Below are 27767 nucleotides of genomic sequence, written 5' to 3'. Positions count from 1 at the left end.
CTCAGAATAAAGCTTAGTCATTTTCAACGGGGGAAGGAGAGATCTCTTTGGAATCCTCTGTTCCATATCTAGGGTGTGATTAGTACACTTTAGAGTGCTAAAGGAAACAGGAATTGGATAGGATACCTATAGTTCACTGGAGCACAGGATCATAGTGATCGTATTGAGTACAAGAGCAGGTTTGAGGGGCAGAATGACCTGAGCCTGCTTCCCTTTCTTACATTCACTTGTGGGATAGTTTAAAGTAGCCTGACCTTGCTGATTTGTGGTTAGTTGTATAGATTCAAAGATTCAAAGTACATTTATTATCCAAGTATGTATACAGTGTACAACTCATAGAACATAGAACAGTACAGCACTGGAACAAGCCGTTCAGCCATGTTGTGGTGAACCAACTAAAAGAAAATCAAAAACACCCAAACATTAATCTCTCCTACCCTATGCCATGTCCATATCCCTCCATCTTTCTTGCATCCATGTGCCTATGCAAACCTCTCTTAAAAGCCTCTAATGTATTTGCCTCTACCACCATAAGATGCAGTGTATTCCCGGCATTCATGACATTCTGAGTAAAAAACTTACCCCTCACATCCCCTTTGAACCTGCCCCCTCTCACCTTCAATGCATGCCCCCTGGTATTAGACATTTCAACCCTGGGAAACAGACACTCTCTGTCCACTCTATCTATGCCTCCCATAATCTTTTAAACCTCTATCAGAGCTCCCCTCAGCCTCCAGTGCTCCAGAGAAAACAACTCAAGTCTATTCAGCCTCTTGTGACAGCACTTGCCCTCTAAACTAGGCAGCGTCTTGGTAAACCTCTTCTGCACCCTCTCCAAAGCCTCAACATCCGTCCCATAGTGGGGCAACCAGAACTGGATGCAATTCTTCAGATGTGGGGCCTAACTATAGTTTTATAAAGTTACAACATAATCTCCTGACTTTTGAACTCAATAAAAGCAAGCATTCCATAAACCTTCTTAACTACCTTATCAATCTGTGTCACCACTTTCAAGGAGCTATGAACTTGGATCCCAAGATCTCTCTGCTCAACAGCACAGTTAAGGATCTTGCTCTTAACAGTGTACTGTCTCCTTGCATTTCCCCTACGGAGGTACAACATCTCACATTTATCTGGGATAAACTCCATCTGCCATTTCTCAGCCCATATCTGCAACTGGTCTATATCGCAATATATTCTTTGCCAGTCTTCTGCATTATACACAACTCCACTAATCTTGATAACATCAGCAAACTTACTTACCCACACATCTACATTTCTATCCAGGTCATTTACGTATATCACAAACAGCAGAGGTCCCAGAACAGATCCCTGCAGAACTCCACTAACTATAGACGTCTAGCTCGAACAAGACCCTTCAACCACTCCCCTCTGCCTTCTATACACAAGCCAGTTCTCAATCCAAACAGCCAATTCGTGTGGACCCCAAGCATCTTAATCTTCCAGATGAGCCTCCCATGAGGGACTTTGTCAAGTGCCTTACTAAAATCCATGTAGACAACATCCACTGCCCAAGCCTCATCAGTCTCTCTTACCACCTTGTCAAAAAAACTCAATCAAGTTGGTAAGGCATAACCTACCACGCACAAAGCCATGCTGGCTCTCCCTAATTACACCATGGGTTTCCATATGCTTATATATCCTATCCCTAAGAATTTTCTCCAGTAATTTCACTACAACTAATGTGTAACTCACCAGGCTAAAGTTCCCAAGATTTTCCCTTGTTCCGTTCTTAAATAAAAGTACAACATTAGGGTCTCACCAGTCCTCCTAGACCTCGCCTGTAACCAGAGAGGTCAAGGGCCCATCAATCTCGTGTCTTGCCTCCTTCAATAACCTGGAGTGAATCCCATCAAGCTCTGGGGACCTATCCACCTTAATACTCATTAGGAGGTCCAATACTTCCTCCTCGTTGACCTCTAAATACCCTAACATATTTATACACTCAGCACTTATCTCCTGGTCCTCCATATCCTTTTCCTTGGTAATTACTGAAGCAAAATACTCAATAATCACCTCATTCACATCCTCTGCATCCAAGCAAATGTTCACTCCTTTATCCTTAAGTGATCCCACCCTCTTCCTAGTTATCTCCTTGCTCTTGATTTTTGTGTAGAATGCCATGGGATTCACCTTAATCTAACTTGCCAATGCCTTTTCCTAGCCCCTCCCAGCTTTCCCAGTTCCCTTCTGTAGTTCTTTTCTGGCTTCTTTATACTCCTCATGTGCTTCAATTGATCCTGGCTTCCGAAGCTTTACATACTTTTCCTCTTTCTTCTTGACTAAATTCATCACCTCTCTGGACATCCAAGGTTCCCTTATCTTTCTATCCCATCCTTCCTTCTAACAGGAACATAGCTTTCCTGCACTCTGTGCAATTGCTATTTAAACACCCTCCACATGTCTGATATGAAGATGCCAGAGAAAAAATGTTCCCAATTAACATTCCTTAGTTCCTACCTCATGCCCTTATAATTTGCCCTGCTCCAATTTAAAACTCTTCCACAAGGACCATACCTACCCATATCTACAGCTGTCCTGAAAGCTAAGGAGTTGTGGCTTCTGTTCCCTAACTGTTCACACACTGATAGGTTGGTCACCTGGCCAGGTTCATTACCCAACACCAGATCCAGTATGGCTCCTCCTCTCATTGGACCATTCGCATATTGATTTTAGAAACCTTGGATACACTTAACAAATTCTGCCCCATCTAAACCCCTTACACTAAGAAGATCCCAATTTGTATTGTTGAAATCCCCCATAACAACAACATGATGATTTTTAAACATTTCCTTAATCTGTTTACATATCTGTTCCTCAATGCCCCAGTGGCCATTAGTGGGTCTATAAAACAATTCCATCAGTGTGATTGCACCCTTCCCATCCCTGAGTTATACACAAATGAACTCAGTGTCTGACTCCTCCATTATATCTCCCGAGTGCAGCTACGATTTTGTCCCTAATTAGTATGACAATTCTCCCCCACCCTTTTACCTCCTCGTCTATCTTTCCTGAATCTTCAAAAACCTGGTACGTTCATCCCCGTTCCTACCCCTCTCTCAACCAAGGTACAACATCATAGTTCCATGTACTGATCCATGCTTTAAATCCATCCCATCACCCATAATACTCGTAGCATTAAAATTTGCACACTTCAAACTATCTGATCCATCATAGGTGTTATTTCGATGTTGCCTCTCAGTACTTTCCCTTACATCCACCTTCTGGCCCAGTCCTTCCTTTAGTGACCTGGGGCTCTGGTTCCCAGCCCCCTGAAAAACTAGTTTAAACTCTCCTGAGTACATAGGCAAACCGTCCAGCCAGAATATCAGTTCCCCTCCGCTCCCTCTTGTACAGAAAAGGTTCCAATAATCAAAGAAGCCCTGTCCCCTGCATCACCTCCACAGCCACTCATCCATCTGTGCTATCACCCCATTCCTACCAGCAGTAGCCCGTGGCACAGGGAGCGAGCCAGAGATTACAAACTTGGAGGTCCTTCTCTTCAGCCTCTTTCCTAACTCTATATACTCACGGCATACGGCCTTTTCCCCTTTGCTGCCTGCATCATTGGTGCCAATATGCACCACGACCTTGGCTGCTCCCCAACCCCTTGAGAATTTCCTACAGCCGCTCCAATATATCATGGACCCTAGCACCTGGGAGGCAACACAGGATCTTGGTGTCTCTTTTGCGACCACAGAATCTCCTTTCTGTCCCCCTAACTATCGAGTCCCCTATAACTACCACACTGCCTGACTTTACCCTTTTCTATGGAGCCTCAGAGCTGGCCACAGTGCCAGCAGCCTGGTTGCTCCTGCCACGATCTGATGGGTCGTTTCCTCCCCCCGCCCCCCCAGCAGTATCCAAAAAAGGTATACTTGTTGCTGAGGGGAACAAACACAGGGATCCCTGCACTGACTTCGTAATTCCCTTACCTTGCCTGAAGGTCACCAACCCACTGTCCCAAGCCTGTACTCTGGGTGTGACCACCTCTTCAAAATTATCATCTATGATACTTCAGCCTCCCAATTGACCTGAGTACATCCAACTCCAGCTCCAACTCTTTGACCCAGTCAGTCAGTTGAATGCTATTCCCGGAGGTGTAGTCATCAGGGAAATCGCCAGGTATCCTGAATTCCCACATCTGACAGGAGGAACATTCCAGAAGACCATAAGACATAGGAGCAGGATTAGGCCATTCAGCTCATCGAGTCTGCCCCACCATTCCATCATGGCTGATCCCAGATCCCACTCAACCCCGTACACCTGCCTTCTCACCATATCCTTTCATGCCCTGGCCGATCAGCAAACGACCAACTTCCATCTTAATATACGCATGAACTTGGCCTCCACCGCGATCTGTGGCAGAATGTTCCACAGGCTAAAAAAATTCCTCCTTACCTCTGTTCTAAAGAGTCGCCCTCAATTTTGAGGCTGTTACCTCTAGTTCTGGATACCCCCACCATCAGAAACATCCTCTCCACATCCACCCTATCTAGTCCTTTCAACATTCGGTAGGTTTCAATAAGATACCACACATTCTTCGAAATTCCAGTGAGTACAGGCCCAAAGGTGCCAGAGGCTCCTCATATGTTAACCCCTTCATTCCCAGAATCATCCTTGTGAACCTCCTCTGAGCTCTCTTCAATGACAACACATCCTTTCTGAGATATGGGGCCCAAAACTGTTAACAATACTCCAAGTGCGGCCTGACCAGGGTCTTATAAAGGCTCAGCATTATCTTTTTGCTTTTATATTCTATTCCCCTTGAAATAAATGCCAACATGGCACTTGCCTTTTTTATCACAGACCCAACCTGTAAATTAACCTTCTGGGAGTCTTGCATGAAGACTCCTAAATCCCTCTGCACCCCTGAAGTTGAACCTTCTCCCCATTTAGATAATAGTCTACACTATTGTTCCTTTTACCACAAAGCATTATCATACATTTCCCATCGCTGTATTCCATCTGTCCATTCTTCCATTTTGTCTAAGTCCTGCTGCAATTGCAATTGCTTCCTCAGCACTACCTACCCCTCCACCTATCTTGTTACCATCCGCAAACTTTGCCACAAAGCTATCAATTCCATTACCTAAATCACTGACAAACAGTGTAAAAAGTAGCAGTCCCAATACTGACCCCTGAGGAAAACCACGAGTCACCGGCAGCCAACCAGAAAAGGCCCCCTTTATTCTTACTCGCTGCCCCCTGCCTGTCAGCCATTCCGCTATCTGTGCCTGTACTGCCGTATGATTTCATCTTGTTAAGCAGCCTTATGTGTGGCACCGTATCAAACGCCTTCTGAAAATCCAAGTAAATGACAACCACTGCCTCTCCTTTGTCCACCCTGCTTGTTCTTTTTGAAGAACTCTAACAGATTTGTCAGGCAAGATTTCCCTTTACAGAAACTATGCTGACTTTAACTTACTTTATCATTAGTCTCCAAGTGCCTGGAAACCTCATCCTTAATAGTAGGCTCCAACACTTTCCCAGCCACTGAGGTTAGGCTATCTGGCATATAATTTTCTTTGTTTTGCCTTTCTCCCTTCTTAAAGAGTGGAGTGACATTTGCAATCTTCCAGTCCTCCAGGACCATGCCAGAATCAAGTGATTCCTGAAAGATCATGGCTAATGCATCTGTTATCGCTTCAGCAACCTCTCTCAGGACTCTGGGATGTAGTCCATCTGGCCCTGGTGACTTATCCACCCTAAGACCTTTGAGTTTACCTAGCACTTTTTCCCTTGTAATAGCAATGGCACTCATTCCTGCTCCCTGACACTCCTAGACCTCTGGCACACTTGCTAGTGTTTTCCACAGTGAAGACAAATTACAAGTAGCCATCAAGTTCATCTACCATTTCTCCGTCCCCCATTACTACCTCAACAGCATCATTTTCCAGTGGTCCAATTTCAACTCTCACCTCCTTTTTACTCTTTATATAACTGAAAATACTTTTAGTATCCTGCTTTATATTGTTGGCTAATTTTTCTTCATATTTCATCTTTTCCCTTCCTTTAGCTTTTTATGTACTTTATATGCCCTTTCCTTGACTTTTATCTAGTCCTTAACTTCCTTTGTCAGCCATGGTTGCCTACTCCTGCAATTTGAGAACATCTTCCTCTGAGGGACATATTTATCCTGCACTTTGTGAACTATTCCCAGAAACTTCAGCCATCCCTGCTCTGCCACCATCCCAGCCAGTATCCTCCTCCAATCCACCTGGGTAAACTCCTCTCTCATGCCTCTGTAATTCCCTTTATTCCATTGTGACACTGATACATTTGATTTATGTTTCTCCCTCTCAAATTGCAGTATGAATTCAATCATATTATGGTTACTGTCTCCTAAGAGATCCTTTATGTTAAGCTCCCTAATAAGATCTGAGTTATTACACAACACCCAGTCTAAGATAGTTTTTCCTGAGTAGACTGAAGCAGAAGCTGCTCTAAAAAGCTATCTCATAGGCATTCAACATATTTCCTCTCTTCTCTTGCGATCTGACACCAACCCGATTTTCCTAATCCTCTTGCATATTGAAATCCCTCATTACAATTGTGTCATTACTCTTCTTACATGCCTTTTCCAGGTCCCACAACCCCACATCTTGGCTACTATTTGGAGGTGTATATATGATTACCATAATGTTTTTTTTCCCTTGCGATTTCTTAACTCCACCCACAAAGATTCTACATTCTCTGACGCTTATGCCACCTCTTTCTAAAGATGTAATTGCATCTCTTACCAACAAAGCCACCCCACTCCCTGTGCCTTCTTGCCTGTCCTTTTGATAGAAAGTATATCCTTTGATGTTAAGCTCCCAACCATAGCCATAATTCAGTGATGCCCACAATGTCTTATCGACCAATCTCTGATTGCGCCACAAGCTCGTTCACCTTATTCCGAACGCTATGTGCATTTAAATACATCACCTTCAGTCCTGCATTCTTCACCCTTTTGAATTTTGCCTCTGTGGTGCAATTTAACTCTTTGCTCTGTCTGCATTTGTACCCAGTCATTGGCTTGTCCTTCCTTACATTCTTGTTACATCCATCACCTACTTGTAAACCTGTCTACATCCTCACTATTCGGTACTAAAAAAAAGGCTTAACTCTTTTTTACTAGGCCTCTGCCTGTTCATGTCGAAGCTGTTAAGCCAAAGCCTTCCCACTCTATAACTGGCACACTCAAACAATGGTCGCTCCAAAAATGGCCACTCCTCGAGCCTAGCTTCCTTTTATTTGCAGCTGAGTTTAGGCTTCTGACACTGACACTTGCTGCACCTGCGCAGCCCAAAAAGACCAGCCTTGCCCAAGTCTGTTCCTTTTATCCTCTCCCTCCCAACTTCTGTAGGGCTCTGACACCAACAATCACATTCCTCATGCCTGAGCTACCAAAAAAATCTCTGACATTCATCTTCCCACAGGCAACCATGAAACAAAGAAACACCATGGAATCTGCTCAACGAGAGCATTGAACACGCAAAGCACAAAATAAAGAAAAAATCACGCAAATGGCAAAAAACGAGCGAAAAACACAGAATATGTTTTTCAACATAAATCACAGAGTCTTTGAAGTAGTCTAGGAATATTCAGTTCAGTTCGATTTAGCACTGTGTTGTTCGTTTATGAAATGTATCCTTAAGTGTCACTTTTCCAATCTGGCACACATTCAATGGCCATTAGCAGCAAACATGCCCATCTGCTTAAGCTTTGTCGTAAAGAAGAAGAGCATAGAAACAGGCCACTCAGCCAACCGAGTCCACGCCGAACATCAGGCACCCACTTTTACACCAGTTCTATCCCTAAATCATTTTATTCACCCCATGTTCACATCAGCTACCCCGTAGATTCTAATCCTAACCCTTCCATGCTAGTGGCAAATTACAGCAGCCCATTTAGCTACCAATCCTAATATCTTGTTCAGCTGGTCAGAGCAAGACTAGTTACTTCTTTAATATTTGTGTTCTTCATATTACAGCAATGTATGCCATGGAGGTCAGCGTAGAAAAGGACAAGCTAACAGGGGAATCCAAGGTTCTCTCCGCAACTCCCGTGGGTCCTGAGGGAGTTCACCAGAGAGGGGTTAAGGTGTACGACGATGGCAACAAGATTGTATATGAGGTACATTCTGGAGATGCAGTGGTGGAGAATGGGGTTCATCATTTGACTACGTCAACAGTGGACCGACTGATAAACAAAGCAGGGAGAACGAATGTGGTCAGTAAATGTGCATCGGAAAGCAGTACATCCCGGGACGATTGCCAGAGTGGTGGGGATAGCGGACTTAGAAAGGACGTGGTCGGGAAGGAAGCCCGGCTGAAGGCTGGCCCGGCAGGAAAGGAGGTGCAGCCAATCCCTCCGGGGGAAGCTCCCGAGGCCAGCGTCGAACAGCCAGTGACAATGATCTTCATGGGGTATCAGAGCGTGGAGGACCAGGAGGAAACCAACAAACTTCTGGGATATGACGGCACCATCCAGGCTGAGCTGGTGCTGATCGATGAAGACGACGAAAAATCATTGCGAGAGAAGACTGTCACGGACGTCTCGACGACGGATGGCAACGCTGCGGAACTGGTGGCTGGCAAATCCATGACCGAGGCTTCTGAGACTCTCTCAGCAGAGGAGAACGAAGGGACGGACACGCGGATGGAACCAGTCGCAGGTACAGGCAAGAAAAAGCGCTGTAAGTGCTGTGCTGTCATGTGACCGCATCTCCAGGCAATGTGGTCCCACTGTCTCTCACTGACTTTAACCTCATTTTATTAATTACACTGCCTGTACTGTGAACTGGAAGGGACCTTCCTTAATTCACTGGAAGTCGGTTCCTGAACACTCACCTTACTATGGTCTAACCAACACCAGAGCCTTGTCACTGGTTGGACCTCCTTTGAGTTTACATGGAACACACACCACAGAAACAGGCCATCAGCCCCATAATCCATGTTCCATCAGAAACATTTGCACATCTCACCCTCTCCGTATATTGATTCCTTTTCCCATGTCTTATATCCATATTATTTCCCTCGACCACATCATTTTAATAATTTTAATAGGGTGATGAAGATTGCCCCTGAATTCTTTAATGGGTTTATTACTGCTGTTCTTTCATTGATGTTTGCGATTTCCTGGATAAACAATCGTATAGTTTCTATAACATGACGTATAAAGAGTTAAAAGAATCACCCACAAGAAGGATAGAATAACAATAGCCAGTTAATAAAACTCCTATGTTACCACAAAACTCATGGATAATATTTAAACTTGCAATAAGCTTATGATTCTCATCACCCTGTGTTATAATCTAATCACAGCTGCACTGATTTGTGCCATTCATTTCCTGAATTACTTCCTACCCTGAAGTCCCTATTCATTTCAACATTATCAGTTCCTACCCACTAAAATTTTATGCTACAACACAAGAAGGGATTTATATAAACTATCTTTCATTCAGGTTCAAAAGACTTCCTGATTTCCTTCAACTTTACTGAGGAGTTTCTAAAGTTCAAAGGAAATTTATTTTCAAAGTACGTTAATGTCACCATATACTACCTTGAGATGCATGCTCTGGGCATGCATTTACAGGAAAAAGAAAGAAATACAATAGACTTTACACTACACATTAAGACTGACAAACAACCAATGTGCGAATGAAATATTATACAGAGAAAATGTGTTGTAAAGAATCCTTGAAAGTGAGTCTGTAGGCGATAGATTCAGTTCAGAGTTGAGCTGAGTGAAGTTAACATTGCTGGCTCAGGAACTTGATGGTTGTAGGGTAGTAACTGTTCCTGAAGCTGGTGGTGAGGGACAAGGCTTCTGTACGTCCAGCCCAACAATACTAGCGGGAAGAGTGCATGGTCTGGAAGGTGGGCCTCCTTGATGGTCAATGCTGCTTTCTTGTGGCAGCGTTCCATGTAAGTGTGGGGAGGGCAATACTTGTAAACTGACCAGGCTTATCGGCAGCATCGGGGTTAGCTGCTCACAGAGAGACTCACATGAAATGCTGGAGGAACTAACAGGCCAGGCACCATCCATGGAACGGATGACTCTCAGGCCGAGACTCTTCCTCACGACTGGAAAGGGAGGGGGAAGATGCCAGGAAAAAAAAAGGTGGGAGGGGGGAGAGGGGAAGGAGGATAGCTAGAAGGTGATAGGTGAAGCCAGGTGGGTTGGAAAGATATAGGGCTGGAGAGGAAGGAATCTGAGAGGAGAGTGAACCATAAGATAAAGGGAAGGAGGGGGAGCACCTGGGGGGAGGGGGTGATAGGCAGGTGAAAAGAGATAAGAGGCCAGAGTGGGGAAAAGAAGAAGAGGGGAGGTGGAGGCTATTTTTTTTAACCGGAAGAAAAAATCGATTCATGCCATCAGGTTGGAAGCTACTCATACTAAATATAAGGTGTTGCTCCTCTACCCTGAGGGTGGCCTCATTGTAGCACAAGAAGGGGCAATGGACCAACATGGCAGAACAGGGAATTGGAGTTAAAATGTTCGGCCACTGGGATGTTCCACTTATAGTGGATTATGTGGAGGTGCTCAACAAAGCGGTCCCTCAATTTATGACTGGTTTCACCAATGCAGTGGAGAATGCATTGGGAGCACTGGACACAATAGATAACTCCAGCAGTTTCACAGTCAAAGTGTTTTCTCAACTGAAAGGACTGCTTAGGCCCCTGAATGAGTAGGTGTGACACTTTGAGCGCTTACAGGGATAAATGTCGGGAGGGAGGTTAGTGTGGAGGGACAACTGGACAAGGGAATCACGGGGGGAGCAATCCTTGCGGAAAGCGGAGAGAGGCAGTAGGTAAAGATGTGTTTGGCGGTAGGGCCCCTTCGGAGATGGCTGAAGTTGCGGAGAATGATATGTTGGATGCGGAGGTTCATGGGGTGGTAGGTGAGAACAAAAGAAATGCTATCGCTGTTAACTTATTTACTGCCTGTTACTCTGCTGGCTTTTAGGGCAGCAATGAAAGTCCTCCATCTCTGTTGGAGTACAGGGCTTCTTTCATCATGTCAGTAGCTTCCTCTCAGCTTACTGTCAGTCATGCAAACCCCAGGTAGAGCTGAACCCCCGACCCTGGAGAACTGGTGGACCACTCTTTGTCTGTCCTCTACCCTTTGTTCTATTTACCAAGAACCAAAGCATAAAGCCCTGACTCCAGCCAACTTAGCGCTCCGGGTCATTGAGGCATGCAAGCCTCCAAACCACGACAAGATTGTTGTCCTCTTGGAGGTATCACTATTAAGGCAGCGGGAAGGTGGGGTGAGTGCAGATGTTCAGAAAATGGAGGAGATGTGGGTGAGAGCAGCATTAATGGTGGAACCCCATTCTTTGAAGAAGGAGTACATCTCTGATGATCTGGGATGGAAAGCTTCATCCTGGGAACAAACCCAGCGGATTTGAAAGAACAGAGAAAAGGGAATAGTACAAAGACTGTAACCTCTGGGCCTTAGACTTGCCAAATCAAGCTTCAGTTCCCAGTGATGCCAAACGTCCAATAACTTTGAAATCAGCAAGAAATCAAACAGCCAATGAAATTAAAGAATTCTCACAGACAGCAAATCAGAAAGTAGAAAGCAATAATTAGTAACAACTGTTTTAAGCAGTTTACAAAGTGTTACATAAAGTTTAGAAAATACGCATAGAATAAGAAAAAGGTGAACATCATAAACAACTTTAAAAATATATCCAATTTTTTATCATTTTAAAAAACAGAGAACTTTGAAATCACTAACAAAGATAATGACTATATATATATATAAAATTGGTTTTGAGCCCAGCAAAGTTGTCAGGACATAATTTTGATATATCCATTAAAAGCTCTGTTAATCTTCATTATAAAAAATTTTGACTGCACTGTTACCAAAAGAGTAATTGGAAAACATTTATAGATCTTGTCAATTCACTGATTTCTGATGCTTCCTGTGGCAAATACCCACAACAGCTTCTGGATTTCAGTACTTTACCACGCATGTGCATGTATACAGGGTATACAGTCAGATTTTTCCATTGTAGCATCATTAGCTTCATAACTATTCCCCTCCAGTGAAGTAATCTCTGCCTACTCCACTGAGATGTTACTGAAATGTATGAAAGACCAATACCAACTTATTTTCAATGTAACAAAAAGTAATCTTAAAGAATGTGCAGGATGATCTGGGGTGAAGTACAATGAAAAGTGGGTGGCAGGAGAGTGGGGGAGAGGGATACCCTTCTTTCCCTAGTTTGACCTTCTGCTCAAGTACAGTGGATTAATGGGCTGCCTGGTGTAAAGTTGTAGTGCGGAGAGTTGTAAACTCAAATCCAGGGCTGTGTTGGGTTTTGCTGATCTCAGAGATCACCTCTGTTTGAGGTGCTATGGTTGGCAGAAAAATTGGTTAGTGAACTAACCTGACTTGCTGGCCCTGATTACTGACTTAAGACCCTGTTGAAATGTGCTTAAGCATAAGGCGCCTGAGGATCCATACAAGTTCAATGGAAGATTTGCCAGCTACACTATGTAAACAGTCCATGGGAACCAATAGAAGTGAAAGTCAGAAGAGTTGCTAGCTCCTTCCGGGATATCTTACACTGTTATACAAACACAATGTCCATCTATGGATTGAGTGTAGCAGATTAATGTATGATGTACAGGCTGTGCCCCAGGAAAGACAATGTATTGAGAAGTATTTATTTCCCAAGATGTTGACTCGTTAAACCATATCATTACTCTTTTTTTGGTCACCAATGTACCTTTAAAAGCTATTCAGATTTTATTAATGTTCAAATGGCATTGCAAATATGGCAGTGTCATCAGACAATAATTACATCAATATATTTAATGCCAGCTTGAGTTTTCCAAATCTCCTGGCTGCAGAAGAATAATTGACAGATTGTGCACATTTGTATCTATTCTGATAGAAAGCCTGTAGGTAAATTCCCAACAGATGAAGATCTTGTTATGATGTCCCCATGGGTAATTACTATACAATTAATCTATTCAGCAACATCTTAACAGAAGTACCTACAACTGTTCTACATTCTTTCTGTAAGGGACAGAGGATGGATTTCATTGGAAGGTAACAACTAAAATGCTTAACTATATTTTCAATAGGTTTTGAATTTGAATCACTAAAAATGGCAAAGAGTAGAAATAACCACTATGGGATTGTGAGAAATTGAAGCTGGAGCTGGTAGCAAGTACTAGTGTCACCTTTGATGTGCAGTAAAATCTTACCTTTGACCAATATTATTAAAGCTGATTGCAGGGTTCGGGGAAGACGGGGAAAAGACTTGAAAAAGTAGTCAAAAAACAGAGAGCATAGATGTGCAGAAAATCAGCTATCAGTGGGAGCACTTAACCACAAATTGTCCGAAATTTTCCAATGCAATGGTAAGATCTACCAGCACAGACCCTGAACTGGACCCCAGTGTATTGACAGCCTGTGGCCCATGGGGCCCTTGCAGGTGGTTTCTGACATTGCATTGGGTACAAAGTGGGTTTCAGCAAACAGAAACTCTCTATTTCCATTGAAGCTGATGAAGTTTAGGAGAGATGTAAACCCATCGCATGACTTATACTCTTGTGCAAGTTCAAGAACAGCCCTGGTGCTACTGAAGATATCCTGGTATATTGGATTCTCGGGATACCAGATAGCCAGTCAGCCCATGTAAACTGGTGGATTTCAAAGGCTTCTGTGTATACTCAAAAGATATTAATTCCACTCTCTTGAAGTTTTTACCCGGATTACATTAAGACATTTCGAAATTGACTAAGTGCTTTTTTTTTGTATTGTTAAGTGGATTCTTTTGTATTGGTAAGAAATTATAGGGTGGGTGGGAAGTGAAGGAGTCCTAATTTTCGAATATTGGTGCCTTTGTCTAATAGCTTTGATTGCACCGAGAGGTGGAATGCCTCACAGTGATTCTGGGGCTCTGAATCAGTGAGAATGGATCCATGATGCATTAACTGGGTTCAGATTAACTACCTGCTTAGTTCTGTGATTTTTAAAACTGCTCATAATTGGCATCCTGCACAAGCTAGCAGGTTCCATCTCACCCCAATTCCCTCCCAGTTCACAGTGCTTGGTTACCCAATCTATTCACGAGCACAGCTGAGGGAGAACTAACACTATGAAACTGTCATTGATTTTCTGCGATGCCTTTTAGTGACTGTGCCTGATTTTTTTCTCCCCCACCCCTAAATCCCATTCACTAATGGTTTTATTTTGCCTAGTTTCAATTTGATTAAGGATACTGCTGTATATGGATGTTCAATGATATGGTATATAATTAATATCTTGTATACAGGTGGGAAATTCCCCTCCCTTCTCTTTCAATTGCTAAAGGTTGTGAATTTCCTACTTATAAAGCAATTATTTTGATTCTATGATTACTTTTTCTGAGACATATCTATGAGGCGACTAACACTGTTGTTCTACAAGAAGGTTGTCTTTGAATTGACCATTTTGTACCTTGTTCTATTGCAGTTTGTATGAGATTTCTACTTTATCTTTTCCTTTTTTAAAAAAAAATATTATACTCTGGAGCAAACTTAGTAACTATTGCTGTTTCTAAGCATTTGATGCAGTGTGTGATTATTGTTCTCTGTTCCCTTTTCCTTTGATGCCAGTACCAATGAGCTCTTTTACATTACCTCTTCAAGCTACTCATCCACCTACTGAGGCTTAGGCAATGGGGACTTTGATTGACAGCAGCTGGATGTAATGATTCCCCCTGAGTAATTAACCCTTTGTGCATTGAATGAGCGTGTTGCTGCCAGATTACACAAGACCTGGCTTTTGATGCAAAATGTCACTCTGAGTTGTGTGCACTTTTAAGAAAATAATTTGTTTTTGTGGAGCACATTGAACATTCTGATAAGTCTCAACATGTTTCACAGTGGCACTGAGTGAGACAGGCAGTGCTAGTTGGTCAAGGATTTGGTTTTAAGGAGTATTCTGGTGGATGAAAGAAAGGAAGAGAGCTGAGGTGGTGAAAGAGAGACTTCCAGAGGTTTTGGCAGCTCAGGGGAAGGTTTGCAATGAATGAATGATTAAAATAGGCTGTCAGAGAAATCCCAGAGGGACACTGATTTTCCAGCATGTTGCACACACAGATATAACACACACACAGATCACGCAAACGTGGACGTGCCACATATCACACTTACAGGGACATCCCATACACACACACACACCTCACGCACACTGATGTGCCCCACATGCATATTACATTCACACAGACATGCCCGTGCTGACAGATAGCACACAGAGGCAGGTGCATACTCACATGTTACAGACAGAGTTTCCACTTGGGTACAGGTCGTCCATTAAAATAGAGAATAATCAAAATGGAACGTTGGTACGTTAAAAAAGTGAAACAGTGATTGCCATGGTTACCATGGTTGATTATATTCCTTAGCATATTAAAACGAATGAAAATGAATTTATATTACAACTTTCAAAACTGCAGGATGCCTCGGTGTTTTTCTGCCTTTTTTGTAATTATACTATTTTATTATAAAAAGTACAAGCATTGATTTGTGCATAGTGAGCTCCCAAAGACAACTATTTGATGGAGTCCTTATAAGCTAGAGAACATAGTTACTTGTGATTGATAACCAGCTGCTGCAGCTGGTGTTCCACTAAGAAAAATCTTTCAAACACAACAAAAGTCCTCTGGTTTTCTAGGGCTGGAAGTCATCCCTCTGTATCTGACTCCAAGCCCATGCAGCAATATCATGACTGTAAACTTCCCCCTGGAATGGCCTAGGTTGGACCATATTCCCATTCTCTCCACACAGCCTGCAGTGGTGTTGGTGTGATCTGCCTCATCGCTCCTGGGTGCCAGGTTTGATCCTCACCTTTGATGTCAGTGTGGAGTTTGCTCCTACTCTCCATGACAGTGTGGCTTTCCTCTGAGTGCTCCCATTTGCTCACACATTTTGTGTGTTGGTCAGTTGCGCTAAGTTGCCCTTTAGTGCAGGTTAACAAGAATCAAAGGGAGGGTTGAACATTTCCAAAAGGGAATTGAGAGATGGACATCAAATGCTGACCTTGCAATTGAGACAAAGCATAAATAAAAATCAATTGATGCGATCTGTTTTTCCATAGTTAATAATAGATCTTTTATAGAATTATAAGATCATCCATAACAAAGGAAAACCATTCAGCTTATCTATACCAGCCAAAAAAAGTTACTTAAACCAGTGGTCCCCAATCTCTGGGCTGCGGACCAATACCGGGCCACGAGCCATGCAGTGGTGCAGCAGTAGCTGGGACACACCCAGCACATCTTTAAGAAAGAAGCCGAAATAAACAAGCTAATTAATTAGGTGCCGCCCGGCACGTAATGTCGGCCCAGCTCAGAGGCAATTGCTGATTTCACTTGCTCTACGCAATCGGCAATCGCATCTTGATCTGGGCCGACATTTACGTGCCGGGCGGCACCTAATTAATTAGCTTGTTTATTTCGGCTTTTTTATTAAAGATGTGCTGGGTGCATCCTGGCTACTGCTGTACCCCTGCATGCTTTGCGGCCCGGAGGTTGGGGACCACTGGATTAACCTCGCTACTGAAGGAAATAGTTCCTTCCTGTTCTGAGAAATTCTCCTTGAACTAAGGAGTCAGTAGATTACCTCATGAGTTGAATATCTGTAATTTTAAAAAGTGGAACATTCTGATAAAATTATCATTTTTAATTGCAATTTTGGGAGGGAGGCATAGTGATTGTTGTTAAGGGATAAAAATAATCACATCTTTCAGTATTTTACAACACATGGAAATGAAAGTCGTCACAATAGGAAAAGCTCACCACATGTAACCCAGCTCAAAATCTGTCTGTGTACATAAGGATTGCCACATGTCATCCTTACACTGAGCCATCTGGGATATTGAGCCTTGACTTTGATCCAGCACCTGGACCAAAAATTCCTTTGTTGAACTTTTCAAACTGGACGTGATCTTCCGCATTCCCTCAAGGAGACTCATGAGCCCATGAAATGGAGACAGGGACATTCTTTAAATATCTTAAATACCCCTCATGAAATTTCCAATCCACATGCCCCTCAACATCATGTTGCCTTTATGTTTATTAGCTAGTTAAAAGAGTGTTGTAATGCAACTTTATAGTCCTTGTCAGTTAATCAACTGGTAAACCTTTCATGAAACATCACTTATGATTAATAATGCAATTTTGTTTTACAGTGATTAAAAGAACTTGCTTCAATAATCTGAAAGTCGAACTCTAATAATACTTTCCTAAGATAAAAGCATAAGGAATGGAAGCTGAGATAGCCACATACTCTGCCAGTCACTAAAATGACACCCGTTCCTCTGCCTCAAATCCTTTCTCCTTCCTGATGTCCATGCCCCCAAAATCATTTGAATATACTTCATTAAAGAATGTCTGCAGCTCTTTGTGATAGAGAACTCCAAAGATTTATACCTTTCTCACTTGCATATCTATCCTAATTGACCAACTCCTTATCTTTTACTGCCAATAATAGTTGGTGTCTACTGCAGGTGGAACTCGACCATGTGCTTAATGATGCTCGTCATCATCGTAGTATCCCTTTTAGACACACTAGTTCCCTTTGATGACTTTATTTCAGATTAGCCAGAAGTTCAATGGGATCATCACTGACCTCCCTTAATGTGATCAATGCCTCGAGAACATTAGTTTTCAAAAGATGGTTAAAGTTAGACTATTTTGAAACTGCAATGGGTGAATATTTCATAATATCCATAAACATTTTTGAAAGTATAGAAACATAGTTCTATAATTTTATTAAACCATCATACGTATTATACAACCATTTATCTAACAAGGGATAGAATGAGTTATTCGCTAAAGACACTTGCATTTAAGTTGCTTTGATACTTTTAATGATTAGTCTTTCAGTAGAATTAGCCTGGAATTGGCCTGGAGGCTCTCTTCAATGTCAGGTTCAACGTCCTCCAATATAATCCAAAAGAATCACTGTCTGTAATTTGTCAAATGTGTGGTAAGCACCAACCACTGATAATGGGTAATGGGTAGGAGAGAATAGAAAGTTGGATTTATAATGTACATTTTCCAGTGGCCTTAATGCAGGAGCCATTTTGAACAATGCTCCACTCTGCTGTGCCAATAATGAAGTTCAATACCACTGTTACTTCCATTAAAAGAGCAAGTTTAAAAAAATATCCTTTGGGAACATGCCTTACAATTATTGAAAATGTTTACAGAGACAGGATATATCATATTTATTATTAGCACTATTTGCAAAAACTGCATCAAATCCTGATCTTATACAAAAGCCTAAGGTTTATATGATCACTCACACCACTGTAGATAGGGGTGTGAATAAACATTGACTCTAACTTCTTACATTGTAATGCTGACCACACTTCAAAAGTACTTCAGCAGCTGTCAGGCACTCTGAAATATCCTGAGGTATTAAGGGACATTCTAGAAAGGCATCTCTTCTTCCTTAGCTTAACAGTTTGTTATTTTGAGGTTTAAGCTTAATCTAGTTTTGACTTCTTTTACATTACTATTTTTGACATACTCCCACAAATTTAAAACAGATGTTATAAATACATAGGCTCAATAAACAGTCTCCATTTTTCTTCAGCTCCCTTGCTGAAAATCTTAGTCTGAACAACAAACAAGATCCTAATCTTGATAATGACCAGCAAGCATAGTGTTGAACCTAGTGTCTATCTCGGAAGGGGCTATTGTAGCTGGAAATCAAAGGTTAGTGGTGCTCATTATGTGTAGGGTGGGGCAAAGAGGGACAAGTCCAGTGAATCGGGTAAGAATGTCAGAGTCAGAGTCTGTAATGGACGGTGCTAACCTATAGTGGGAGTTAAAACAATAATTTGCATGGTTTAAATTGGATGGAGCTAGAAACATAACGAGTGGAATTAAAGCTGCAAAGGTGGGAGCTAATGCTGGGGAGGCTGGTACCAAAACGTGGGTGCAGCTAAAGGCATAGTTGTAGTAGTGGAGCTTTAGTAGATGTAGGTAAAACAGTAGTAGGTAGTGCAGATGGTGTTGAGATGGCGTTGTAAGACTGGAGTTATTGTAGGCAGAGCAACAGATGTGATGGGTCTGATGCAAAAAAGGAAGACTTAAGAATGTAGCAGGTAGTCCTAAAGCTGTAGTTTGCATGGTTTGCAGAAAAAATCAGACATTTAGTTTCATTAGATATTATTGAAGTCACAACACATTTTTCTTATTACCACCTTTTACTTAATTGTTTTCGAGTTGTTTACTTTGCAAGCTACAAAAGTCTAATTTCATTTCTTACATAAAAGTCAACCAAGAAAAGGTGTTAATAGGTCTGCCAAGAGAGGTGTGCTTTTGGGCATTTAAACACAGCGGACTGGGAAATTCGAGGTCTATTTTGAGGTCTATTTTGTCTTTACTGACTCAAACAACACCCCAAAGTCCTTAACAGTTAATGAAGCAGATGGGAAGTGTAGGAAATGTGATGGACGATTTGCATGCAGTTAGCTCCCACAAGCAGCAAAATGATCACCTGGGTTAGTGGTTTTGAGGTTATATATTGGCTAGGACACTTGGAATGACTGCATGAATAGACAGAAAAGACCTTACCCATAGAAGGCACCTGAGCAGTGTCACACTGGTTCAATACTGCAAAAAAATAATATCAGCTAATATTGTGCAGCTTCCGTTTATAGACAGTTGTGTTTTTCAACAGCTCCAAGATGCCAGTGGGAAGGAGGGAACATTCCTCCCTTACTTTGTGAAACTAAGCCCTTTGTAATTGTACATAGGCATTCATTCTTACAGCAAGACATTTTCGATGTCTGCACACAGCTCCAAGCTATGTGAGTGCCAATATTGGTTACCCACTTTAAGGATTTCTTCAGTCATTCCATATAACTGGTTCAAACCCGCAAGAGGGCCAGATGTATTACTACACATCACTGCCTCCTCTCATTCTTTTAGCTGGTATCCAACAAGAGAAACCTTTCCAGCTGTCATAGTTAAACTATATGAAGCACAATTAGTAAATTCTTATGTATCAATTTTCATCGACCTCTATATTTTGATACAATCATTCAACACCACCACTTACTGCATCAATGCCATGTCATTATTTTTGAGCGGCTGTCAAATTTGTACTATTGAAGTCATATCCTGGGCGGCATGATAGTGTAATGGTTAGCACAATGTTTCACAGTATCAGCGACCAGGGTTCAATTCCTGCTGCTGCCCTTAAGCTGTTTGTACATTCTCCTCAGTTTCCTCCAGGTGCTCCAGTTTCCTTCCACAGTCCAAAGATGTACCAGTTGGTTAATTGGTCATTGTAAATTGTCCCATGATTAGACTAGGGTGGCGCGGCTGGAAGGGCTGGGAGGCCCTATTCCACAGTCTATCTCAATAAATAAATAAATTTAACAAAGGGTTATCATTGTAGCACCAAGAGAAGAGTCAGCACACCAAGTGAGTTAAAACCAGAGTGCATTTACATCCACTGCATCAAAGGCGGGAGGTTATTAGATTGGGAGAGAGGAAGCTGTATGGTTTATTAATAAATCATCTGCCTCAATAAATGTAAAAGAGCTCAGAGACTGGGTATTATGCTGTGCTAACACTGGATCAAACTTGCTGCGTTTTCTGCTGTACTCTTGTAACCTGAAGTGTACTTGAACTGTACTGTTCTGTTCTGATAAACTGCCACTGGCCAAGCTGTTACTTCAGCTTCTCTTCTGTACCGAATTAATATGAATAAACTGGCTCTCCACAGTGTCTACACAAGATGGTCTCTGCTACGTTTCTTTCTAACCCTCACTTTGTAAGGCACTCCAGACTACAAAAAGAAGAAGCACTGTTCTGATAGCACAGCTTGCACTAAAAGGTTACTAACATCTTTAACTTCCACTCTGCACGAGCATGCATCACTGTTCTCCCTGTTTCTGTCACTGCGGCAGCTTGCTACTGCATTAAGAGAATGTCTTTTACACTTGGATTCCTGGGGCGCTTGGCAATGTAGGCTCTCTTCAGGGACAGGAATGAGATGTCTAGTTTGATCATTAAAACGATACAATGCCCTTCATGAACTGAACACTTCCCAAAATAGTTTGCAGTCACTGAAGAGATACTTTAAAGTGTAGTCACTGTTGTAGCATAGCAAAAAGCTACCTTTTCCTTGGCACATAGTCATAGTCATAGTCATAGTCATACTTTATTGATCCCGGGGGAAAATTGGTTTCCATTGTAGTTGCATCACAAATAATAAATAGTAATAAAACCATAAATAGTTAAATAGTAATATGTAAATTATGCCAGGAAATAAGTCCAGGACCAGCCTATTGGCTCAGGGTGTCTGACCCTCCAAGGGAGGAGTTGTAAAGTTTGATGGCCACAGGCAGGAATGACCTCCTGTGACGCTCAGTGTTGCATCTCGGTGGAACATTCCTGTAAATAAAAATGTGAAAATGACTAACGTTACACTTTATAATTCCAAAACATCAAATTAATTACAAGGAAAAGACTGGATTCCAGTTTTAGTTTTGTTTTTATTGTAAGCAAGTCACGCACTTTTGACGCAATGGTGTGATAACGTATACCATTCACATACTTCATATATATAAAACCATAATCAATTATTTAAACAAATAAAGAATGCTTAATCAAGCAATATATTTAAAATATTACTTAAATATCACAGAAATAATCATTATAAAACACTCCTGCTTGCTTAGCTATAAACTCCAACTCAATAGATAATGCATCTCTACTTATATACATATGTACAGTATACTATATAATACAACTACCATATAGACATCCACAGCAGTGTAAGTTATAAGTTGTCTCAATCAGGCCTAAAGATTTAATTGCTGTGGAGGATTTCTAACTCCTGTGAGATAACACCTTTCCTGACACTCTGCTTGCAAGGTGAGATTTGTGTCTGTAAAACAATCTCAGGTTCTGGGGCTTCCTCCATAGTAGTTGTAGGAGTTGACTCTGGCACTGCAGAGAGGTGGTTCTGATGGCTCTGGGCACCTTTCTTCTGGACGTGTCAGCATCCCAAACAGTACCTGGCAAACTTCACTGGACAATGTGGATCATAATTGGTGAGTATCGTGTCTGGCATCACCATATCCTTTGCTTTTTGGAAAGCCACCTCACACTGTTTATCCATTGCCATTTCTTCCCAATCTGTGGCAATGAGTTCGAGGGGTGGAGCACGGTAGCCAGCTTTGGCAGGAACTTGTTATGGCAATTGACAAATCCTAGAATGGACCAAAACTGTGACACATACTTCAGCTTTGAGGCATCCACCACGGCTTGAATTTTTTCTCAGCACAGTTGAGTAATGGTTGTGTGTTAATGGTGTGACTACAATAAGTGATGCTTGGTTTAAAGAATTCACACAAGTTGCGTCATGCTCTAAGCCCATTGTCTTCTAATCATTTTACCACTGCCTTGAGATTTCAGAGATGTTCTTGCCATCATAACCAGTAACAATGATGTCATCCAGATAATACTGAGTGCCTGGACAGCCTTTCAGCACCTTGTCCATAGCTTTCAGAAAGGGTGCAGTTGCAGATGCGACTCTGAAAATAAACCTATTATAGTGACAAAGCCCATTATGATTGTTTATGGTGAAAAACACTTTGGATTCTTCTTTCAACTCCACCTGTTGGTAAGCCTCAGGTAAGACCACATTGCTGAAGTGTTTCCCTCCAGAAAGTTGTGCAAAGATATCCTCTATCCTAGGCAGAGAGTATTGATCTACTTCTCAGTACTAAGTTAATGGTGACCTTAAAATTACCACAGATCCTGACAGACCTATTCTTCTTGACCACTGCAACCACTGGTGTTGCCCATGGGCTCCACTCAACCTTGGAAATAATTCCTTCAGCCTCCATGCAATTTAGCTCACTGGCTACTTTATCACTGATGGTATAATGAGCTGAATGGGCTTTGTAAACCTTGGGTGTGGCATTTTCATTTATCACTATCTTACCCTTGATATGTTTGAGTTTTCCAATGCCATCCTTGAACACTGCTGAAGCATCACCTAGTACCTTTATTGATTCACTTTCAGTTGCCTCTATTGCAGGGGATGTGACATGCAAATGATGGATGGATCTCCAAGCAAGTTGTAGCTGTTTGAGCCAATCATGACCTCACAATGATGGCCCTCCTGTTTTACCACATACTGTACAAGCCCAATGTGCCTCATTGCTTGTTGTAATTTCACTGTTACAAATGTTATTCCCACAGGAAATATCTTTTCTCCAGTATAAGTTCTTAGTTGGATATCTGCAGGCTTCAGTTCAGTATCTTTGAAATGCCATTCAAACTTATTTTGTGGAATGACTGAAACAGCTGATCCAGTGTTCAATTCCATTTTAATTATCTTACCATTCACTTCTGGTATAAGCCATATTGTTAGTTCTCACATTGTGAGTCTCAAAGCTACTCAGTCCTGTATCATTCTCATTATTACCAGATTTTTCATCAACAGCATACGGATTAGTACTGTTTTTGAAACTGAAACTTGACTTGTTTTTCTTATTTTTCTCTTTTTCTCTCCCGTGCATATATTTTTGTTTATCAGACATGCTTTTTGTCCGTGACCTACTTTGTAAAATCGAAACTAAGACTCACTTTCCTGGGCTTTTTCTTGCAAATAGTCTTATATTTTGGAGTTGCAAAACATAACAACAAGGCCATCTATTTTAGTGATGTTGGTTGAAGGTTCAGTGAGAACTCCTTTGCCGTTTTTCAAAATAATTACATGGGATCATTTGGGCCTACCTCAGAGGACAAAAACATCCTCAGTTTAATATCTCATTCAAATGACAACAATAAAGTATCACTGTCTCGGTACTGTACTAAAGCGATATGCTAAGTTTTTTTACTCTGATCTCTGTAGTGAGGCACAAGTTTAATATCTATAGAAGTGCAGTCTTAACCAACTAAGAGCCTGTGGAAGTATTTTCAAAATGTTCACTTCACTATGGTTCTGCATTGAAGTTCTTCTGTCTGAAAAACACTGCACTCCAACTGACATCAAGTCCCTATAAACAGCATACCCAAAGCATAAAGAGGGACATTGCATATTCAGAGGTGACCCAAGATAGGTGGAGGGTTAAACTACTAAATGGTAACTTCACATGTAATGCAAGTCCCCATAGTCTTTCAGCTTCCTTCCAAAATGGAAGAGAATGTAGGAAACTGATCTGTTAGGGCAAGAGAAAAGGTCAAAGGAATGGATATCCAAAGAAGTAAAATTTCTTTTGGTAAGAACAGGCTATTTGGTCCAGCTTGTCAAGGCCAATATTTATAGCCTGTACCCAATCCTCCTACTCCACTTCATCTAACTAGGAACACAAAGTAGAAGAAATCTTGGCAACTCCTGTGTTTAAATATGCGGCATCTAGAAACATTTCTGCCTCAAGATCTGGAGCAAGGCCGTGTTGGGATTAAATACAATTGCAAAGGTCTGTAGTTTGAGGCATTGCAGTTCCAGAGACAAAAGCAAGGTGGGTGAGCAAAGTACCACACATGACAAGGTGTGGGAAGTGGAGCTTCAGGTTGGTTGCCAATGGGGGAACAGTGGGTAGACCACTGGACAAGTCCCTCTAGAAATGATAAAGAACTTGGTTAATACTCTGAGACAGAGGCAGAAACTGGGTTAGAGATGGACAGAAGTGGGATTGGTAATATTAAGCAAATGATATCAATCAAATGGTCAGTGTCAAGAAGTCATACTGCGTGGAAACAGGCCCTCTATGTCCGCTGTGGCCTCACACACCAAAGATACTGGTGCCATTTTCCAGCACTGATCCATTGCCTTCTCTGCTTAGCAAATCAAGCTCTTATCTATATACTTCGAAAAAGCTGTCAATGTCTGTCTCCACTGCCCCCTTAGGCAATCACCCTCTGTGAACAAACCTTGTTCCTCAGATGAGCTCTAAACCTCCTGCCCCTTACTTTAAACCCATGCTCTTTGATTTCATATGCCTTTGCTAGTGGGAAAAAGTCTTTTTCTACCCATCTATGCCCCTCAAAGTTGTACATGTCAGTCCGATCTCACTTTTCCTCCATCGCTACAGGAAGAGCACATCCAGGTGGTCCAGTCGCCCCCCCCCCCCACCCATAACTGAAATGATCCAACCCAAGTCAACATCCTGGAGTTGCAATCACTCTCCAGTGCGGTCACTTCCTTTCTAGAATGAGCTTAACATTTTACTTCAGGTAATCAGAATCAGATGTATTATCACTGACATGTTGTGAAATTTATTGTCCTGTGGCAGTGCTACAATGCACAATATAAAAATTACTGTAAGTCTCAAAAATAAATAATGCAAAGGAGAAATAACAAAGTTGTGTTCATGGGTTCATGGACCATTCGGAAGTCTTATAGTAGCTATTCCTGTACTGTGGGTCTTCAAGAACCTATACCTCCCAATGATGGTAACAACAAGAAGTGGCCCTGATCAATGTTTAGTACAATTGTTCCATCACCTCACTGCTCTTATTTATTTTATTTACATATTATTGATAGAGCGTGGAGTAAGCCCTTCGAGCCCTTTGAGCTACACCACCCCTGACAAACCTGATTAACCCTAACCTAATCAGGGACATCTTACAATGACTAATTAGTGTACCTGATGCATCTTTGGACCTTGTGAGGAAACTGGAGGATCCCTGCTAATGAGGACAAAAACACCATATGTTTCCTAAGCCACCATATCTAGCCGTGCTGCCACCTTCAGGAAATGTTGGAGTTGTACACCAAAGCCTGTCAATACTCCTCAATGTTCCTCAATACTCCCTAGGACCTTCCATTCATTGCGCATGTTCTACCTTTATCAGTTGTCCTAGAGTGCATCACCTCACAATTCTTCCGCCTGTGCTGTTCTGTCTTTTTAGCCCTTCAATATCATCCTGTAACCTAAGATGAACGTCCACATTATCAAAACGGTGACTAATTTACGGATTGTACCTTTCACATTCACATCCTAATTGTCAACGTATATGACAAACAACAAAAGGTGCCAGCACCTATCATGCGGTACATTACTGGTCACATGTTTACAATCACCAATCAACCTTTGCTGTCATCTATGTCACCTATTTTCAAATTTGGATCCAATTTGCCCTGGATCCCATGGGGTCCAACTTTTTGAATTGCTCTACCATGTGCGACCTTGACAATGACCTTGCTGAAGTCAATGTAGATTTCATCAACTGCACTTCCCTCGTCAATACACTTTGCTAGTTCTTTGAAAAAGTCAAACTTGTCGGACCTAACAAGACCATGCTGACTATCTTTGATGAGTCCCTTCTTTTTCAAATGTACATTAATCACATCTCTCAGTATTATTTCCATTATTCAGTTATTCCCTACCATTGACATGACACTCAGAAGCCTGTTGTTACCTGGCTTACTTCTGCTGTCCTTCTTGCAGAGAGGCCGCTCTTCCTGTCCTTGAGTCATCTGGTGCTTCGCCTGTAGCCAGTGAAGATTTAAAAGTCCTGCAACCCCCACAATAGTTTCCCATAGAGAACTGGATACATCATATCAGGAACTTTCAGCTCACTAAGACATATATCTCTTCTCTTTTTTGATAACATGTTCCAGAATTTCACCGTTCTGACCTGAATTCTCCAAATGCACTGTCACTGTGAATATTTCTCATGTGAATAGTGATTTCCGTAAGAAGTATTCATTGAAGACCTCACTTCCTGTGGCTCTACAGAGAAATAGTAACTTTGGCCCTGAATGGGGTATACTTTTCACTGGCTACCTTACCAGTCACCTTTTTCCCTTAATTTACTCATAAAATGCTTTGAGAATTTCCTTAATCACCTTATTGCCCTTCTAATTACACCCTATACTTACCATCTTCGTAGACTCATGGTAAAGTACAGAACAGAAACAGGCCCTTTGGCCCATCTAGTCCATGCCAAACCATTTAAACTCCCTACTCCCATCAACCTGCATCGGGACCTTAGCCCTCCATACTCCTACCATCCATGTACCTATCCAAACTTCTCTTAAACACTGAAAGCAAGCTCACATGCACCACTTGTGCAGGCAGCTCATTCCACACTCTCATGACCCTCTGAGTGAAGAGGTTTCCCCTCATGTTCCCCTTAAGCTTTTCACCTTTCACCCTTAACCCATGACCTCTAGTTGTAGTCCCACCCAACTTCAATGGAAAAAAGTCTGCTGGCATTTACTCTATCTATACCCCTCATTCTTTTGTATACCTCCATCAAATCTCCTCTTAATTTTCTACGTTCCAACAAATAAGGTCCTAACCTATTCAATCTTTTCTTATAATTCAAGTCCCCAGTCCCAGCAACATGCTTGTAAAATTTCTCAGTGCTCTTTCAAACTTATTTACATCTTTCCTGTAGGTAGGTGATCAAACTGCACACAATACTACAAATTAGGTCTCACCAATGTCTTAAGCAACTTCAACACAACATCCCATCTTCTGTACTTAATATTTTGATTCATGAAGGCCAAGGTGAAAAAGCATTCTTTATAACCCTATCAACCTGTGATGCCACAATCAATGAATTATGGACCTGTATTCCCAGATCCCTTTGGTCTACCACACACTTCAGTGCCCTACAATTCACTGTGTAAAACCCACCCCGGTTGGTCCTACTGAAGTTGTAACATCTCACACTTGTCTGCATTAAACTCCATCTGCCATTTTTTCAGTCCATTTCCCACCTTTCATTTCTCTACACCAGCATTTGTTTCCTTTATTTT

General features: G+C 41.8%; 1 protein-coding gene across 5 annotated transcripts in view; it reads left to right on the top strand.

Moving 5' to 3' along the window:
• The window catches only part of LOC140197761 (PALM2-AKAP2 fusion protein-like), a 390825-nt gene that overhangs the window by 136260 nt on the left and 226798 nt on the right, over positions 1 to 27767 (top strand). For 4 of the 5 annotated variants that reach the window (XM_072258188.1, XM_072258191.1, XM_072258192.1 and 1 more), the window contains one exon: positions 8000 to 8704. In XM_072258188.1, coding sequence (XP_072114289.1) covers positions 8000 to 8704 — 705 coding nt within the window. The remainder of the gene's footprint in view (positions 1 to 7999; positions 8705 to 27767) is intronic. The other variant, XM_072258189.1, reaches the window with a different exon arrangement.

This window comes from Mobula birostris, chromosome 5, assembly GCF_030028105.1.
Source record: "Mobula birostris isolate sMobBir1 chromosome 5, sMobBir1.hap1, whole genome shotgun sequence".
NCBI classification, from domain to species: Eukaryota; Metazoa; Chordata; class Chondrichthyes; order Myliobatiformes; family Myliobatidae; genus Mobula; species Mobula birostris.
This window is presented reverse-complemented; position numbering and strand designations above follow the sequence as displayed.